Source organism: Hyaena hyaena, unplaced genomic scaffold (genome assembly GCF_003009895.1).
Source record: "Hyaena hyaena isolate Hyena2069 unplaced genomic scaffold, ASM300989v1 scaffold_418, whole genome shotgun sequence".
Taxonomy (NCBI): Eukaryota; Metazoa; Chordata; class Mammalia; order Carnivora; family Hyaenidae; genus Hyaena; species Hyaena hyaena.
This window is the reverse complement of record NW_024081051.1, coordinates 1,437,651-1,456,996: the sequence shown is the minus strand read 5'-3', so window position 1 is coordinate 1,456,996 and position 19,346 is coordinate 1,437,651. Positions and strand designations below refer to the sequence as shown.

The following is a 19,346-nucleotide window of genomic DNA, read 5'->3' as shown; positions in this document are numbered from 1 at the left end:
GTTTTCCTGAATTGTTTTTAAAGGAATGTTGTACGTTAAGTCCTATAAATACAGTCATTGAGAAACTTTAAAAAGAAATACAAAGATAATGTGATACTTACCTAGTTCTACTCAAGCTTTATGATCCAACTTGATGGCTTAATTTTTACTCACATTCTACCCTTTCCCATCTACATCTATTAATCTCCAAAATGAGCAAATGGTATTAGACTTCATGGCTACTTTGCTGACAACATCAGGCTTAGCTATGAGCATATGAAGAAGCTGGTGTCACCAGCCCTAACTGCTCCCCTTATCTCTACACACACATATACAACTGCCTAATCAACAGCTCTGCCTGGTTATTTAACAAGCATCCTGAACAGAATTACCCACAACTGAAGGGACTTTCTCCCCCACTGACACCTGCTCTTTCTGTAGGTCAGCCCCCAACCCTGTAGTAGAAGCTCCAATTTGCCAGCTGTTCATTCCCTCAAACCTTGGAATCCTCCTCGATTCCTTCCTTTTTTTCACACCTTGGACACAGTTCTTTAACAAGTCTTCAGCTCTACCTCTAAAACATTTCAACAGAACACAACAGTGGCCTCTGTAAAGATCCTGGCTTTCATGCTGAGTGAAATGGGAAACTACTGGAGGGCTGTGATCAGGAGTGAAACAATCTGTGTTACGTTTGAATAGAGCCTCTCTGACCGCTACAGAAAGGGAGGAAAAAGGAATGGAAGAGGAAAAAGCGGAAGCAGCGTCGCCCTGGCCTGTAGCCCATGGAAAATTAAGGAAAAAATGCCATTAGCTGAGCAATTATTTGAAATCTCCAATTATAAAAGAGTATTTTGAAATTATTTTAATAAAATATTTAACAATCAATAAAAATGGGACTTTAGGGTAGAAATGCTAAAAAGATTATAAACATTAATATGTTCTTTTTCTAATTAGAATAGGACAAAAAAGTTGAGAAGAAAAAGCCAAGAAATCAGGAAAATGAAAACATAAAATCTGAGTTTTTTGTTATTATAAGTCACTGTGATTCTTGTGGAAATTTTATTAAAGAGTTGCTATAAAATGAAAAAGTATAAAATGTAAAATATTATACAACTTAAAATTCTTTTTTTCAAGTTTATACTTATTTTGAGGGAGAGACAGAGAGAAACAGACAGTGAACACATGAGTGAGGGAGGGGCAGAGAGAGAGGGAGAGAGAATCCCAAGTAGGCTCTGCTTTGTCATCAAAGAGCCCAACATGGGGCTCGATCCCACGAACTGTGAGATCATGACTTGAGCCAAAACGAAGAATTGGACACTTAACTGACTGAGCCACGAGATGCCCCCAATTTGAAATGTTTTGAGATGGTGCTTGGGTGGCTCAGTCGGTTGAGCATCCAACTCTTAGATTTCAACTTAGGTCATGATCCCAGGGTCGTGGGATCAGGCCCTGCATCGAGCTCCAAGCTGAGCGGAGCCTGCTTAAGATTCTTTCTCCCCCCCTCTGCCCCTTCCCCTGCTTGCACACACTCTCCAAAAAATAAAATTAAAAAAAAAAATGCTTTGAGAATAAATGAGGTTGGGACATTAAATTACTTTGAATACACCAAAAGGTTGATATGATAAAATTCAGTTAAAGCTAATTTTGAAAAACTAAATACACACAAATAAAAATTGCCTAGGAGTTATTCCACTTAGTTTTGCTATGTCACCAGCTGGGGGCACGCTGGGCATGGAGACTGAGAGAGCTGATGGGCACGTGAACGAGGGGACAGAACTGGAGCTGTAAGCAACGCAGCTCTGAGTGCCAGAGTGACTAAATTTCTAGAGAAGACCTCTAGAGAATTTTTTTAAATGTTTCTTTTATTTATCTTTGAGAGAGCAAGAGAGAGACAAAGTACAAGTGGGGAAGGGCAGAAAGAGACATACACAGAATCCAAAGCAGGCTCCAGGCTCTGAGCTGTCAGCACAGAGCCCAACACGGGGCTCGAACCCATGAACCATGAGATCATGACCTGAGCTGAAGTCAGATGCTTAATCAATTAAGCCACCCAGGTGCCCCTTGAGAATATTGATTCTTATGGAATATCTTCTTATTGAAAATGTGAATTCAGGATTACTTTTGAGAAGAATGTTTTAGAAGCAGATTGTGTCTAAAGCTATTATTTTAACTTTTTCCAAAGAACAAAATAAGGGCTATCCTTAGCAGACCAAAGAGCAAAATTAAGGACTATTCTCAGCAGACCAGAGAACAGTTCAGATGTTCACTCACCGTAGAATCCATCTGATTATACCTGGCAATATCTTTATGCAGTGTCCGTAGCATAATCATAGCCACCATTCCAGACAAGAAGAGGACAATGACCAGAGAATTCATGATACTGTAGGAACAAGCATGTCAGGATTAATGTGTAGCTTCATTTCCTTTCCAAAACGTTTATTCGGGCACATTACAACAGCACTGATCAAAATAAAAATTTGACCTAAAATCCAACAGATTCAATGAGTTGTGCTCTCCTATGTGTCCTTCTAGTGGATACAGAACTTTACATAATAATCTTATAATTTGTTAAGAATTAGAATTTTTTAAAATGTTTATTTAGAGAGAAAGAGAGAGAGAGAGAGAGAGAATAAGCAGGGGAGATAGAGAGAGGGAGACACAGAATCCCAATCAGGCTCCAGGCTCTGAGCTATCAGCACAGAGCCCAACATGGGGCTCAAACTCAGGAACTATGAGATCATGACCTGAGCCCAAGTCAGACACTTAATCGACTGAGCCACCCAGGCGCCCCACGTACTAGAATTTTTTTGGTCTATGATCATTATTATTAAATAACCACTATGCCCATATAAATGCAACACTGCAAGGACCAACAGAGGTCTGTATCCTCAAGAAATTATGACAAATTTATTCAATAAATTAGTAAGTGTCAAAAGGCAGTCAACAAAATAGAAAAAAGGAGAATCATGGCATCATGAATAGCTTTCCAGACAAAAATTTTGAATCATGCTTTGAAGAGAGAATAATTATAAGCAGACATAACACGAGCAACAACTTCTGTTTGAGCACTCTTCCATTTCAGGTGAGGTGCTCAGGTGTTCTGTTTCATTATCTCCTTTAATCCTCAGGAACAGTCTTGTGAAGCAGGTATCTCTATATTAAGAAATGTACTCTAAGAAACTGGGTGGCCTGCACCCACTTACAACCAGTGATTTAAAGCCAGGATTGAACACAAGTCTATCCAATTCAAAAGCCCAGACTTCCGGATAACTGGAGAGGATAACAGAGTGAAGGTGATATTCAAAGGGACAAAACACAGAATAAGCATAAAGCATAAAGTGGATTAACTCTGTACTCTTACCTAAACCACTGAATATGGGTATGAGGCATAGATTCCAGAATATAGTCCCATCTAGAAGCCCATCTGATGTTTTTATCTTCCTAGGGGGATAAAACAAAACTCTTTAAGCATTTGCTGACAAAGTATATTAAGAATCCAAACATTTCTGCTCAAAGCCTGACCTTTCACTCAGTTAACAAATGTAATTTCTCATTATCATAACTTGGTTTAGTCAGGAGTTTAAGGGAATTTAGCTCTAACTCAAGTCTCAGGGAAAATAAAAATGAGATTAAAAGAACAACAACAATAAGAATTCCTTTTTCTTTTTTTTTAATGTTTTATTTATTTTTGAGGGAGAGATAGAGACAGCATGAGCAGGGGAGGGTCAGAGAGAGAGGGAGACACAGAATCTGAGACAGGCTCCAGGCTCTGAGCTAGCTGTCAGCACAGAGGCCGACGCGGGGCTCGAACCCACGAACTGTGAGATCATGACCTGAGCTGAAGTCGGATGCTTAATCGACTGAGTCACCCAGGCACCCCAAGAATTCCTAAAAGTACCTAGTTACCTGTACTTTTAAAAAGTCTTGCTTTAATTTTTAACTAGTAAAAGTTTATCTTAGATATCAAAATTTAGAGCTGTATTTATTTTTTTCAGAAAATTGAGTGGTATAACATTCTTTATGCTCTTTGATGCCATCTATCCATGTCAATGAGACACCAGAGTCATAACTCAAATACACCGAGCATCTGGCAGGTGTCACCCACAATGAACTCTTATACCTAAAAAGAAATACATAGTGTTTATTGCACTAGGCTTTCAAAATTACACTCTATATCAGGATAGTAAATGACTGAACTATATTCAATTGGCAAGACAGTTTATTAAAAACAGAGATGGAATATTGCCTAAGATTCTCATCAAATAAACTTCTACTTCCCTAAGAAACGTCTCCATTAATGAAAACACTTCCTTGAATTCCCTATGTAAATCACCTACCATCATGAAATTCTTAATTAAAGTTTATACTAATCCAGACTTAAAAATAGTATTGCTGGGACATCTGGGTGGCTCAGCTGTGTTAAGGATCTGACTCTTGGTTTTGGCTTAGGTCATGACCTCATGGTTCATGGGTTTAAGCCCCATGTCAGGCTCTGCACTGGAGCCTCATTGGGATTCTCTCTCTCCTCTCCGTCTGCCCCGCTCCTGCTCCTGCTCTCTCTCAAAAATAAACTTTAGAAGAAAAAATAGTGTCGCTCTCCCAAATACTTGTTGTATAAATTTTTGACATTTTCATACCACCCTCTGTGCCTGTTCTCTTTTTTTTTTTCATTTCTTTTATTTCTTTTTAATTTTTTTAAACATTTTATTTATTTTTAAGAGAGCGAGCACCAGCAGGGAAGTGGCAGAGAGATGTGGGACAGAGCATGTGCTGACATGGGCTCTGTGCTGACAGCAGCAAGCCCATGTGGGGCTCAAACTCACGAACCATCAGGTCATGACCTGAACTGAACTTGGTCACTCAACTGACTGAGCCACTCAGATGCTTTTTTTTTTTTTTAATTTTTTAAATTTCTTATTTTGAGAGAGAGTGAGCCAGACAGACAGACAGACAGACAGACACACACACACACACACACACACACACACACACAGAGGGGAGAGAGAGAGAGAGAGAGAGAGAGAACGCACGAGCGGGGCAGGGGCATACAGAGAGAGAGAGAGAGAGAGAGAGAGAGGAAGGGAGAGAGAGAGAGACGGATGGGAGGGGCAGAGAAAGACAGAATCCCAACCAGGCTATGCACTATCAGCACAGAGCTCAATGTAAGGCTTCAACTCATGAACTGTGAGATCAGGACCTGAGCCAATACCAAGAATCAGACACTTAACTGAATGAGTCACCCAGGCACCACTCAAGGTTTTTTTTTTAAGTTAGTTTATTTATTTTGGGGAGGGGGAGGGAATGGGTAGAGGAGGGGTAGAGAGAGAAGGAGAGAGGATCTGAAGCTGACTCTGTGCTGAGAGCAGAGAACCCAATGCAGGGCTCCAATTCACGAACTGTGAGCTCATGACCTGAGCTTAACCAAGTGAGTCACCCAAAGGCCCCAACCGACCTCTACGTCTATTTTCTACCTTTTGTTTTCTATGTATCTCTTATGACTTAACATTTAATCAGGTTCAATTCTCCAACTGACTAGACTTCTCATTTAAATGGAGACTTAGTTTTTAGGGTGATTATGCTGCCTGGTGCACTGACAAACTATTCCAAATCAGCTCATTAAAAGCTTATCTATTTGACAAGGTTAGTCATTAGTATTTTTAATTAGTTTAAGTAGTATGAATTTAGAATCAATTTCTAAGTTATACTAGAGATAAAAACAAACTCACCTGGAAGCTAACAGAATAAGTATAGGCAATTTTGATCTCCCCAGAAGCCTTGTTACTTATATCCATGGGGGGTCCAGAGCAGTCCGGTTTATCTATATGGGTATGTTTGAAGCTGTGGGAGGAAACATTTTGGCAAGATGCTGATAAAGTACAGTTGAAAAACATGGGGTAAACATTATAGAGACTTTGTACATATTTTACAATGCTACTGATAGTCAAGGGTGAAATTATTTATGTCACGTTTAATAGTACAAATATTTGTTTCATATAAATAATGGGCTTAGTTCTAAGTATATGTAAGAAATTATTATTCAAAGTTAGAAACAAACTTTTGAAAGCATTATACTTGAAGAGCATTAAATATCTTTAAAAAAATAAAAACAAACACTGAAGGAATTTAAATTAACTGCCATCTGATAATGGCATGCATTTCTTTATCAACAGAATCCTGGGAAAAAGACTAACTCAATGCGGGGCTGAGGGGAAGTCGTGAAAAAAATGGAATAGTCAAAAAAGGAACTCACAAATAACTGACAGATACTGTCACTAAAAATATTGACAACTTGAAGAGATGTTGTTTCAATGACTTGTCACACATTGGCATCTAACATGCATGGAGACTTTAGAAAGGATAGCACTAATCAGCCCATTTAGGGGGCGCCCAGTGGGCTCACTCATTGGAGCATGGAACTCTTGATCTCGGGGTTGTAAGTTCAAGTTTCACTTTGGGTGGAGAGATTACTTAAAAAAATCAGCTCATTTGGGCATTGATGAGAGGTCAAGTTGCAAATACTGGAGGCAATGCTTTTCCACTATAAGAGGGAATGTGTGCCAACCACGTATGTTCTCCATTCCAGGCTGACAAAGAAAAGCTATCAAAACTTCCTGACTAAAAAACAAAACAAAAAGACACTCTGACTTGACCACTTACCATAACAGGAAGAAAAACCATATTCATATGGTTTCTCTGGACAACCCACAACTCGGTAACAAATCACACTAAAGGGAGTTTTAGTAAAATCAACTCTGAAATGCCAGATTATATGCCAGAACACTGATTTTAAAAAAGTTTAACTGGGCTCCAAATATTTATTCTTTGGGAATAATTTCACTTACATTTACTTATTTACTATTTTATTTTCATTTAGTTTTTTAAAGTAAGCTCTATGCCCAAAACGTGGCTTGAACTCATGACACCGAGATAAGGAGTCACATGCTCAACTGACTGAGCCAGCCATGCACCCCCCCCTCTTTATTTTAATTTTTTTAAGTAATCTCTGCACCCAATGTGGGGTTCAAATTCATGACCTCAAGATAAAGAGTCACAAGTTCTTCTGACTGAGGACTGAGCTGGCCAGGCATCCCCACATGTATTTACTTTTTTTATTTTTTTGTATAGTTACCTTTTTGGTTCAAGTTTGGCAGCCACTAATCTTGCCCCCATGGACCCGGTTTCAACAACATGATAGTATATTTTGATGTCAACGTGATTGAAGATGTAAAATGTATCTCTTTCATGGAATTCTGACTGTGGAACAAAACTTAAAGGTAGAAAACTGGCTATACAAGAGTCAAAACTCTAACATGAGGCACAAGTAGGAAAATTTGAGCTAGGACAGAGTTTTAATCCTTCCTCATAAAAACATTTAAGTTTTAAGCTTAAACTCTCCAAAGGCCAAAATTAATTGGCAGAGTACAAATTATGCTTCTTTAATATTTTAATTCTTACATATAAATACCCGTTAAAAAAAACACATCTAATATTTTCTATCTTTCCACTTATGATAAAACTAACAAAATAAATTTTAAAATATTACATGTTATGAGCATGCTAAATCTTACACATTTCAACATGGAAGTTTGTAACTTCAGACTAAGCCAACAGCCTAAATTACTTAACTGTGTGTGGTCAACTCTCCCAAAAGCATTAGCCAAACCAGCTTCCTGATCAAGCTTATGCTAACTTCTACTACCAGGTCATATTAACAGATTAAATCAAGATTACAGAAAATTTAACACATATCCCCAGTAATTTTAATACTTTCTATATTAACGTCTTTATTATCATCTTTAAATATAAAAGAACAGCTATAAAGGCATTTTACCTTTTAAGAAAAGGTATAATACCAAACTCTTGCAGTATATTGTTTTATGGGTTTAAATTTATAATACAAATTTCATGGGCTTATAATGAGGTCTTTTTGGCACTCCAATAATCTTTTTTTTAAATATATATAAGATTTATTAGTCTAACTTTAATAGAGTCAGAACACACAAAGTCCTAGACCTTATATAACAGACACTCTCAGTGAATGCTAAACTGAATCTGAATTATTTTAGTGCTAGAGTTAAACTTATATATTGCTAATCTAGCTTAAGTTTAGGATCTAAGTAATTGTGCTTCAGACATGTGAATCATACAATGAATGTAACCAATTTTGTCTAGGTGAAGACTGAATCCTTCTACCAAAAAACATATATTTAAAAAGTAGCATTGAGTTTTGTTCACAAACTTACATTAATAACACAGGCATCTTTTGCGTGGCCTTTATCTGTAATGTAACAGCCAATAGGAAATCCAGGATTACAGAACCTCTGACCATCCTCCACATCATAACACCATGTTACAGGCATATTATCCACAATCCTAAGCACATAAGTAAAAGTCAAGTTAGAAATCATCAAACATGACCAACAAATACTGCTCAAAGCTGTGTTACCACTTCATAGAATTCAGATATCTATAAATACCTTCAGATGTCAAAACTACAATAAAAGAATTTTGATAAAACGCAGTATTTCATAAGCAATAGCATTATGCCAATACTGATACACTGTAGTGAAGAAAAAGACTATAGCTTCTTTGAAACTATAAACATATATAGGAAAGGGAGTTTTAGAAATTAATTTACTGCAGTTGCTAATTTAATATCATTATGTAGATCTATTAAGTATAATTTAGCTTTTGCAGAACACTCAAAAGCTCTACATTAGGTGCAAAGCAATATATCTAGTTCCTTGGGAACAATTAAATGGAACAGCATAGAAGCAAATGTCCTTTACTACTAGGTAATTCAATAAAAGGGGGAAGAACATAACTGCAAGATGGAAAAATACTCAACTAAAGGGCCAGGTGAAAAAGTGAAAATTATAGTATTACCTATTAAAGCTGTGTAAATCCAACTTATGTCTAAAAGAAATACTGCTATAAAACTAGAGAAACAAAATTTTAAAGTGCTTTAGTGACAAACAACTTTTAAAAAGGAGGATAAAAAAGAATAGGTAAAGAAGAAAGTTCTGTAGCACCGTCTAACCACATTAAAGTCCAAGCATGTGGTCCCCAGTGCCAAGAGCACACTACAGGACACAAATTAAAAAAAAACTGCTAAAAATATACTAGCTATATTACAGTCATAAGATGACTCCAGGGCATGTTTTATTTGTTAATTAATGTATGCCTTAGGAAGTAAAATTATGATTCTATATGCACCCAAGGTGTACATTAATGACCTAATAAAACATGTCTCGTCATATTTAAATGCTACTTAATAGTACCCAATATACCAAATTTTAGAATCACCTACACTATTAAGTTGCTTATTATTATAGCCAGCAGGCTAGCAGTTCCCATGGAAAGACTATAAAATATTAGAAGCATAAAAACAACGCTATATAAAATAAATATTCAGATTTTTTGGTAGCTTAAACAGTTAATTGCTGTAATTTTTTAGATAGTGAAATTCAATCACTGAGTATATACAATATATTAATTATAATACCTTTATGCTATGACAGCAAAGTACTACATAAAAATTATAGTGTTAGCTACAAAACGAGAAATTAAGGAGCAATTTAAGGCTTTTTAAAAGCAAGCATCTTAAGTTTATCATTTGCATAATGCCTTGACACAATAACCTTTTCCCGGTAACAGGAAGCATTTAAAAAAACAACAAACACTTGGAAATAAATGTAATAAAATTGAATGAATATAATTTTCAATTACTGCCTTGCTAATAAGTTAGGGAGTAATTTTTTAAATTAACACCGAAAAAACTAAAAATCTTATTTTCAATCTGATACAGCGAAAAAGGACTCAAAAGGATAAAGGTTGAATGACAGGCCCCAATTTTTTTTTTTTTTTTAACCATCAAGGACTCCTTTCTATTATTTGCCTCTACCCTCCTTGATCTCCATTTAAAACACTTCTATGAAGCCTCATCTATTAATAATTTTTTCCCCAATAAGTTAAATTCCCAGAATTTCCCATCAGAACATAATAACCCATGTTACCACAATATTCAGAAAATCATAGCCAAAAGCAAAGATATTTGGCATTTAAGATATTCTATGTAGTTTTAACACAAGTACGTTAGTTTTAATACAAGTCCCACTATCTGTTAGGACTTTGAATTTCTGAAGCTTGCTGGGATCCAGGATTAGAACTCACTATACTAAAATACCTTCAAAGACTCCTCTCTGTCCAGGAAGCTATGAACCTAGAAAATTTAAGTACTGTGATAACTAGTTATATAGTTATACTTTTATAAAGGTCACAAACACCTGGCAACTTGGGCAAGAAGTATAAGCACGAATCACGTAGAGTATAACTGAAGGGAATTCAGTGCCTGGTGCTAGTATCAAAATGCTAGTCTCAAGAATCAAGAAGTAGCTTAGGACAGAGTAAGACAAGAAAATCCTCAAATGGTGCTCTAACATCACAAATTAGAATTAAAAATATTCATTCATTTAAATAAGAAAATTAACTATTCTTAATTAACTGTTCTCTATAATGGGTTGGCATATTAACTAATATTTGGTCATTCTAATCATTTAAAAGGCAGTATGATTAAAAATATATGTTTTTATTCATATGTGGATCAGGAGAAACTTAACAGAGGACCACAGGGGTATGTTTTCACTCATATGTGGATCAGGAGAAACTTAACAGAGGACCATAGAGGAGGGGAAGGGGGAAAAATAGTTAAGGAGAGGGACGGAGGCAAACCATAAGAGACTCTTAAATACTAAGAACAAACTGAGCGTTGACTGGGGGGAGTGGGAAAAAAGGGGAAAATGGGTGATGGGCATGGAGGAGAGCATTTGATGGGATGAGCACTGGGTGTTATATGGAAACCAACTAGACAATAAACTATGTTAAAGATAAAAAATAAAAAATAAAAAAATCTAGTTTGATATAAGTAAAAAAATGTCATGGGGGAAAACTATAGTTCATTCATGCAATGTAATACTGCACAATTATGAAAAGAATAAGGTAGATATAGATCTACAGATGTGCTTTACATGGACAAATGCCCATATTTTCTTAAAAGAAACGAGCAAGTTACAGAATAATATGTACAGTATTTCAGTTGCATTATTTTATTTTTTATTTTATTTTATTTTATTTATTTTTTTTAAATATTTATTTCTAGGAGAGAGAGAGAGAGAGAGACAGCGTGAGCAGGGGAGGGTCAGAGAGAGAGGGAGTCACAGACTGAAACAGGCTCCAGGCTCTGAGGTGGCAGTCAGCACAGAGCCCGACGTGGGGCTCGAACCCACGAACCGCGAGATCATGACCTAAGCGAAAGTCGGACGCTTAACCGACTAAGCCACCCAGGCGCCCCTCAGTTGCATTATTTTAAAAAGGTACATTCCTGTTACATGACTGCACATGCACAGGGTATCTGGGAACACATGAGAAATACTAGTGCTTCCTCTGGGGAGCAGCATTAAAGAAGCTGAGGGTGGTAGAAGATACTTACCTTTCATGTAATATTTTCTTATGCTGCTTGTGGTTTTTCACAGGCATATATATATATAGATAGATAGATAGATAGATAGATATATAGTTTCATAATTTAGAAAATGATTATGCTTCTCCCCAAAATGTCTCAGTGTAAAGATTAATAAGTGCTACATTCACAATAAAATTCCCTAACAGAACACTATACTTTTAAAGGTCTTTCAGATTTCCAAAGGTTCATGCTATTTTATCTCTGTCAACTCTTGTATCTTTGCTGAAAACCAAATTATATAGTAAAAAGTTTCTGAAGTAGGTCAAAGACAGAAATATACTCAACTTACTGTTTAACTAAATTCATCAATGTGAACCAACATTCTCCAAATATGTAGTGTACTGATTTAAAGACTAAAGCCGAATGGCACCTGGGTTCCTTAGTTGGTTAAGCATCAGACTTTAGCTCAGGTCATGATCTCGTAGTTTATGGATTCGAACCGTGTCGAGCTCTGTGTTAACAGCTCAGAGCCTGGGGCTGGATTCAGATTCTGTCTCCCTCTCTCTCTGCCCCTGCCCTGCTCACACTCTGTTTCTATCTCTCTCTCAAAAATAAATAAATGTTGAAATAATAATAAAGATAAATAATAAAGCCCATTGTCTACAATTACCAGGTGATATGTTTGTGATATGGCTTAGAGTTTTGCTAATAGATTCAGACCTGAAATCATAAACTTTATAAAAAAATTTTTTTAAATGTTTTATTATCTGTATTTGAGAGAAAGGTAGACAAAGCATGAGCAGGGGAGGGGCAGAGAGAGAGAGAGTGAGAGAGGAGACACACAGAATTTGAGGCAGGCTCCAAGCTGTCAGCACAGTGCCTGACATGGGGCTCGAACACACAAACCGTGAGATCATGACCTGAGTGAAGGTGGACACTTAACTGACTGAGCCACCCAGGTAGCTGCTCCATAAACTCTTCTAATACAAGAATAAAATGATTATTCACCATCTAGTTTCAAGTTTTTAGGCAGAATATAGTTTAAGTGTGCAACTGATATACCTATGAATTACTGAATCAATTTCATTATCAAATGCTGACTTCAAAAACTATACTAAACTGTTTATTCTTATTATTATGCATTTTGGCATGAAATAGTATCTACGTTAATTGCATCATGAATTAATTAAATATATTTCTAAATATTTTACTAAAGTGAAGAAGCTACTGAAGAAGAGGTGCTTCTATTATCTTTAGGAGCAAACCTCTAAACAGTATTCCGAGAACAGAGGGTAGAAGAAATAGCTAAAAATCACCAGTAGACCTGAAGTCATTCTTTTATTCTGTCAACAAATGACTAGCGGTTAGAGTAAATGGAGGTGGATGAGGCTAACATGAAACTCTAAGAACTGAGCCTCAGATATCATTTTGAAGGCTGTTAAAGAACAATCTGGAAACAAACTGAAAACACCAAGGGAAATTTCAATTACTTATGAATAAGCAAATGTACCCAAGTTACACTGATTCAGCAATTACATAGCATTCTCACAGTACCAAAGAAATGAAGAGATTTCAAGTTCTTGTTTGCACTGAGGCTCACAAGAGGAAGAAGCTGAAACAAGAGTAATGGGCAAGTGTCCTTCCTTATTCTAACGGTGTTCTGCTATGAGAAACGTGTTCCCATTTGGCTTAGCAGACTGAAACAGACTCTACCCAGGTCTGGCCAATCAGAGTGAATCCCCCTAATCACAGACTAGTTCATGGATGGCAAGTGACCCCAAGGCTGCCCCTCCCTAGGACTTTTAGGGGGCAAGACAAAATGACAGGCTACAGTCATAGTATTTGAGCCTCAGGATCTGGGCATGTCAAACTGGGATCAATGGTTCCTAACCTCCCTTGCTTGGGCAAATGAGCCTGGGATCCTGAAAGAATAAACAGTCAAGAGGAAGTGCATGAAGACAGTCTTCTTGCTCACTATCTCCAGGCCTTATACTTTTTAGAAGAGGCAAAACATTTAAAAATTAGGACCCCACAAAGAGTAAGGTACTGGTCAGCAAAATTATCTTGAAGAGTAGCAATGATCATACTTCAAAAGCTGGACCTTTAGACCCTTTAAAAAACATTCTACATTTGAATTATGTATAAAGAGTCAATACTATTTTATTTTTTTGAGTCAATACCTTAGAAGCAGAAATAAAATAGGTTTAAATGCTTTTTGATTACAACACAAACTGGTAAAGACCCAGTTAATGTAATCACATGTATAAAATAAAAAACAGATTACTCAAAATATAACTGCTCTATTTGAAGTAGATGCTATGTATCAAACATTAAACAGGTTAAATTTGTTTTCCTATGGTCTTTTTTACAGCCTACAAGTATAAAATAACAGTATTTTTCTAGACAACTGATCCACTTCCTTTTTTCAAAGCATAAATATGTTTCTCTTAAGTACATATGCAGAAAAGAAGTACTCTAGGTACCAGGTCTATTTACTAAAAGTATGAGGTATTATAGTAATCTAAGCAGTTAAAAGATGATACTTTAAGCCATCAAGCTTAGTAATCCTTGGCACGTAAAAGTCAGACTTCATGCTATTACTAGCAACAAAAAAAGGAAATTAATGGATTTGCTCTATTTTATAGAATTAATGAAGTAATTTATACAATCAATGAAACAGAGGTTTCATCTAGGAAAGTAAAATACCAAAAGCGCCAAATCTCCATGTCTTACCAGTGATGTTGATAATTCAGTAACATGCTTTTTTTTAAGAATTCCAACTTTTGTTTGTCTTCAGTTTTCTCTGTATGGTATGTTTTTGTACAAACAAGCTTGCAGGTCTCCTCCTTATTAAATGTAAACTGTATTAAAATAAAGTGAAAAGCAAATTATAAAATATCCAGGTTCTTCACGCCTATGCTGTAAGTCTGTAAGTAGAGTAAAAACACTAATCTTGTCAAATTACTACAGTGCATTAACATTGATAATATTTTAAAATTTCTCATACTTAATTACATTTAAATTTTAATCTTACTGTTTCTATAAAAATCTAAATTTTTCTTTTGATAAGTAACAGTTTTTATTTTTATTTTTTATAATTTCAATCAACTCACCATTTAAATGTAAATAAATCCTAGAGGGGGGGAAAAACCACATGTAGAACAAAATGGAACATCAGTCTTTCTATAGTAATGGCCTCTGATGTTTTGAAATTATGGAGTTGAAGCCTTTCTAGTAATAAGCAGACAAGTTTCCATGCCCATATATTTACTGGATGGAGGTTTGTTAAGTGCCCCCTATGACCAGGTAATAGAGACTCAGCAGTGAATAGCAGACTGGGATGATACAAGAAAAAGTCAAATTTGGATATCTAAAACTCAGGGTAAATGTGATTCTCTTTTTACATACATTTGAAAAGATTGTCAATTTTCAGGATCTTATTTAATAATAAAATTGAAACAAATAATAAGGTTTAAACAAAAATTGATAATTAAAACACTAAGGATTCCTCCAATTTTGGAGCCTACGATTTATTTCCTGTGTAAAATAACAGTATTCATAACATACTGCATAATGTAAGTTTACTTTATCAGGATCCATATATGTCTTCATTTTATATTTTATTATTTAAAAATTTTTTTTAACATTTTATTTTTGAGAGACAGCATGAGTGGGGGAGGGGTGGAGAGAGCCAGAGAGACACAGAATCCGAAGCAGGCTCCAGGCTCTGTGCTGACAGCTGAAATCTTCTAGGGCACCTGGGTGGCTCAGTCAGTTAAGCCTCCAACTTCGGCTCAGGTCATGATCTCACGGCTCGTGGGTTCGAGCCCCACGTCGGGCTCTATGCTGACAGCTCAGAGCCTGGAGCTTGCTTCGGATTCTCCCTCTCTCTGCCTCTCCCCTATTCTCACTGTCTATTTCACAAATAATAAACATTAAAAAAAATTTTTTTTAAACCCTATTTCCTAGCTTTCTAAAGGCTGTAATTTATTTAACTATATATAGTCCATAATTGTATACCATTCAATAAACTCAAACTTTATTACAGGGAGTTTAAAAAAAAACTTGCATATGTTTTACTTTTAAGCAGTCCAGTCGTTTGCACATGATTAAAAGACCTAAAACCAGGTTCCGCGCCTGAGCTGACAGATAAGTGCTTCAAGTGCAGCCCGCTGCTGCCATCTGTCAGCCAAGAGTTTAGTTTTGGCTACACTGCTTCTGTAAATGTAGCAATGTTTGTGCAATTATTTAATATTCTTAACCTTATATGCCCCTTGTATGTTCTTTTTTAAAGAGAGGAAAATGAAAAAAAAGAAGGATACATACTAAGCAATCAGAGGGATAGGTGTCAAATTTAAATTCTGCAGACATAGACATTGCTAGGTATACTAAAAGTAGAAAATCTTACACCTCAATCCAATGCTTACTGGGTTTAGGCAAATTAGCTCTGTGTTCAACTGTGATGGAAAATTGTAAAATTAGAAAGGATGTTTAATCGTAATAATAAACGTTTATTAGGTCATGTAATCCTCCCACCTTTGAGGTAGTCAGTCTCCTTTGCTGAATCCTTCTCATCTTCCTCACCTAGTAGCACCAAGTGCCCCAAGGCTCAATCTTTGGAATCCTTCTCTTTATTTATACCCATATCCCCTTGGGGATCTCATCAATTCCCAACTTTAAGTAGTATTTATACACCGATGATCATTTTCAAATGAATATATCTAGGGCTGAACTCCTCCTCCAAATGTCAGACACATATATTCAAGTGTTTACTCCACATCTGTACTTAGATGCCTAATTTCCCAATCCCCCCAAACCTGCTCTTCCCAGAGACTGTGCCATTCTAGAAAAACAGTAAGTCCATACCCCACATGCCATCCCTTAGCAATTTCTGTTGTGCTGACCCCACCTTCAAAATGTAGCCAGTTTCTGAGATTCTGACCACATCACAACACCCACCATATACCCCATGGTCTGAGCTATTTATTATTGATATCTCAATGATTGTGACAGCCTCCTAACCAGTCTACTGGCTTCTCTCCTTGCTCTCCCATGGTCTTCCTCAACACAGTGGCCCTAGTGATCCTGTTAAAATTTAAGCCTATTCAATACCCTTCAGTGTTAACCATCTTGCTCAGATACAAAGGCCAAAGTCTTTAAATAGGAGTCACTGTGTGATGTGGTCCCATTGTTTCTTTTCCCTCATTTCCTGCTATTCTCTCTTGCTCACTTGTTCAAGTCATTTCAACTTTTTCTGTACCTTCAGCACACCAGGCAAGCTCACATCTCAGAACAGGTGCACCTGTTGTTATATTCACAGAGAACACTCCCCCCAGATATTCACATGGTTCACTCCTTTACTTGCCTCATGTCTTTTGCTCAAATGTCACCTTCTCAGCAAGACTTCCACTAGCCCACTTAAAACTGCCAATTCTTCATTCCCCTCTCCTGATTTATTTTTGATAGTTTTTACATCAGCAACTGACATACTATATATTTTAGTAATTCATTTTGTTTCCTTCTCCTCATCAGAATATAAGATACATGAGGGCAGAGATTTTTGTCTCTGATCACTGCTGCATGCCACACCTACCACAGTGCCTGGCATGAATATATTAACTGATTGAATGAATAAGGATGACTGGTTAGATCTGGGATGAGATTCCATGACCCTGAGAATGTGGCTCCAGCTTCACATAACACACCCAATCTTGCTGTTTTCCTGACCTCAACAGAGTCATAGATAAAAGACAGCAAAGCAGATTTGGAATTTTATTTTGCTGCTGGTTGCCACCATTGTTTTTACTGCACATCTAAAATAAGGCAAAATAAGGGGCACCTGGGTGGCTCAGGTGGTTAAACATCCAACTTCAGGTGAGTTCACTATCTTGTGGTTCATGAGTTTGAGCCCTGTGTTGGGCTCTGTGCTGACAGCTCAGAGCCTGGAGCCTGCTTCAGATTGTGTGTGTGTGTGTCTCTCTCTCTCTGCCCCTCCCCCACTCTGTCTCTCGGTTTGTCAATAAACATTAAAAAGAAAATAAGGCAAAATTCTATTAAAATAAAGGACAAAGAATCAATACTGAATCAATAGTGAAAAATATGGGTCAATGCATTTATCGCTGACTTCGACAAAAATCTAATCTCTTAGCTCCATGTTTCTGTTTACCTATTCCTTAGTTTTAAGAAATGCTTGCTTTTTGTCTCTTTAAGCTTAGGGGACTCAAAGATTTTGTTTTAGCACAGATCTGGGTCCTAAAAACTTCGAGGAAACTCATTCAAAATGTGAGATGCACATCTTTCTCCATTTTAAAGCACTCTTGTTCTCCTATTTTTTCTTCAACTCCTGGTTCAAAATTAAAACTGTGAAGCACTAGGCCTAAAAGAAGGGTCCTTGGCATAAGCAAAGTTGTCTTTTCCCTCGATGGAAACCTACCATGGACGTACTTTGCCCTTAAATTCTTCCCCAAAGGGACAAAACTTCTGGGGTTTGAATATTTTGCTGGCCTTCCCTCTGTTTATCTGCAACCTGCTAGGAGCTGTTTACTGCAAGAAACTCCTGCTGTCCCTCAAGTTCACTGAAGATGTTACTGATGTTCTTCCCTTCCATCATTTTTCAAGGCAAAGACATAACTAAACAGAATGATGGGGCTGAAACACCATAAGAATATCTTAATTGTGTAATTTAATAAATATGCCTGAAAATAACCCTCTACTATAAAAAACAATGCAATAACTTCCAAAATAATCTTTCAAAATATGACATCAGGGAGTGATACACAATTAAGATGATACATAATTAATATGCTTGACCCGCACAGTAATACCCATGTCCATATATATGAGCTCCTTCCTTCCCAGGGGCCTCATCCCATATGCCTTCAAATCTGTCTTTGAAAAATTTTTGAATTACTGGTATCTTTAGGGTAGAAAATTATAATTATAATTTATTATTATTATAATAAATTATAATTATTTTAAGAGGACTTATGGTTAAAACTGTAAAACCGTACACTTATGTGGACTAAACTTGCACAATTACGCATCTTCTCAGCGCTTCCAGTCTAGTATAGCGCTCGAGGGGGTCAGGAGAGTGGTGGGGCTACTCTAGGTGTGGGGGATTTGCTGGACAGATTCTCAGTACAATGAAGTGCCAAGGAAAACAGATGGCGGTGCTCAGTGAGAGGCAGAGAAGGCAGCTAACCATGGGGTCTAAGCCACAGAAGACAAGGATAAGACACTGAGAGAGGATTAGCCTGGCGAATAAAACCTGGAGTCAAGTTACAACAATTAAAACGGATGCAGACAGATGTCCAAAGTAGAGACTTGAAGGAAAAAATTCACAGTGCAGAATAATATGTTAAATCATAAATAAGTAAATCTAATTTTATTTACATATGCTTGTAAGCGCATGGGAAATTTCAGGGAAGATTAACAAGAAACTGATGTAAAACTGGAGGGAAGATAGTTTTAGTTTTCATTTTATATTATTCTGCACCATTTACATTTTTATATGGTGATACACTGTTATGATAAAGTAGTTTAATTTTTCTAAAAGAGAGTGAGCATCATTCTTTGTGTAGCAGGAGAACAGTGTAAAATGAACAGGGTACTATGCAAAGTGGAAGGAAAATAGGCTTAAGTGTTTAAAAGAATAATTCTAGGCTCTAGGGGCCGCATGAATGGCTTGGTTGGTTGAACATCCAACTCTTTTTTTTTTTTTTTTTTTTAAACATTTTTATTTATTTTTGAGAAACAGAGAGAGAGACAGCACAAGCGGGCAAGGGGCAGAGAGAGGGATACACCGAATCAGAAGTAGGCTCCAGCCTCCAAGCCGCCAGCACAGAGGCCGACGCAGGGCCTGAACCCACAAACCGTGAGACCATGACCTGAGTCAAAGTCAGATGCC

At 36.8% G+C, this 19,346-nt stretch overlaps 1 protein-coding gene across 1 annotated transcript in view; it reads right to left on the bottom strand.

The window, feature by feature from the left end:
* The window catches only part of TM9SF2 (transmembrane 9 superfamily member 2), a 65,566-nt gene that overhangs the window by 22,022 nt on the left and 24,198 nt on the right, over positions 1 to 19,346 (bottom strand). The window contains exons 4-9 of the mRNA XM_039252531.1: positions 14,174 to 14,301; positions 8,223 to 8,352; positions 7,109 to 7,233; positions 5,706 to 5,817; positions 3,341 to 3,420; positions 2,251 to 2,359 (exon numbers count right to left, since the gene is read on the bottom strand). Coding sequence (XP_039108462.1) covers positions 2,251 to 2,359; positions 3,341 to 3,420; positions 5,706 to 5,817; positions 7,109 to 7,233; positions 8,223 to 8,352; positions 14,174 to 14,301 — 684 coding nt within the window. The remainder of the gene's footprint in view (positions 1 to 2,250; positions 2,360 to 3,340; positions 3,421 to 5,705; positions 5,818 to 7,108; positions 7,234 to 8,222; positions 8,353 to 14,173; positions 14,302 to 19,346) is intronic.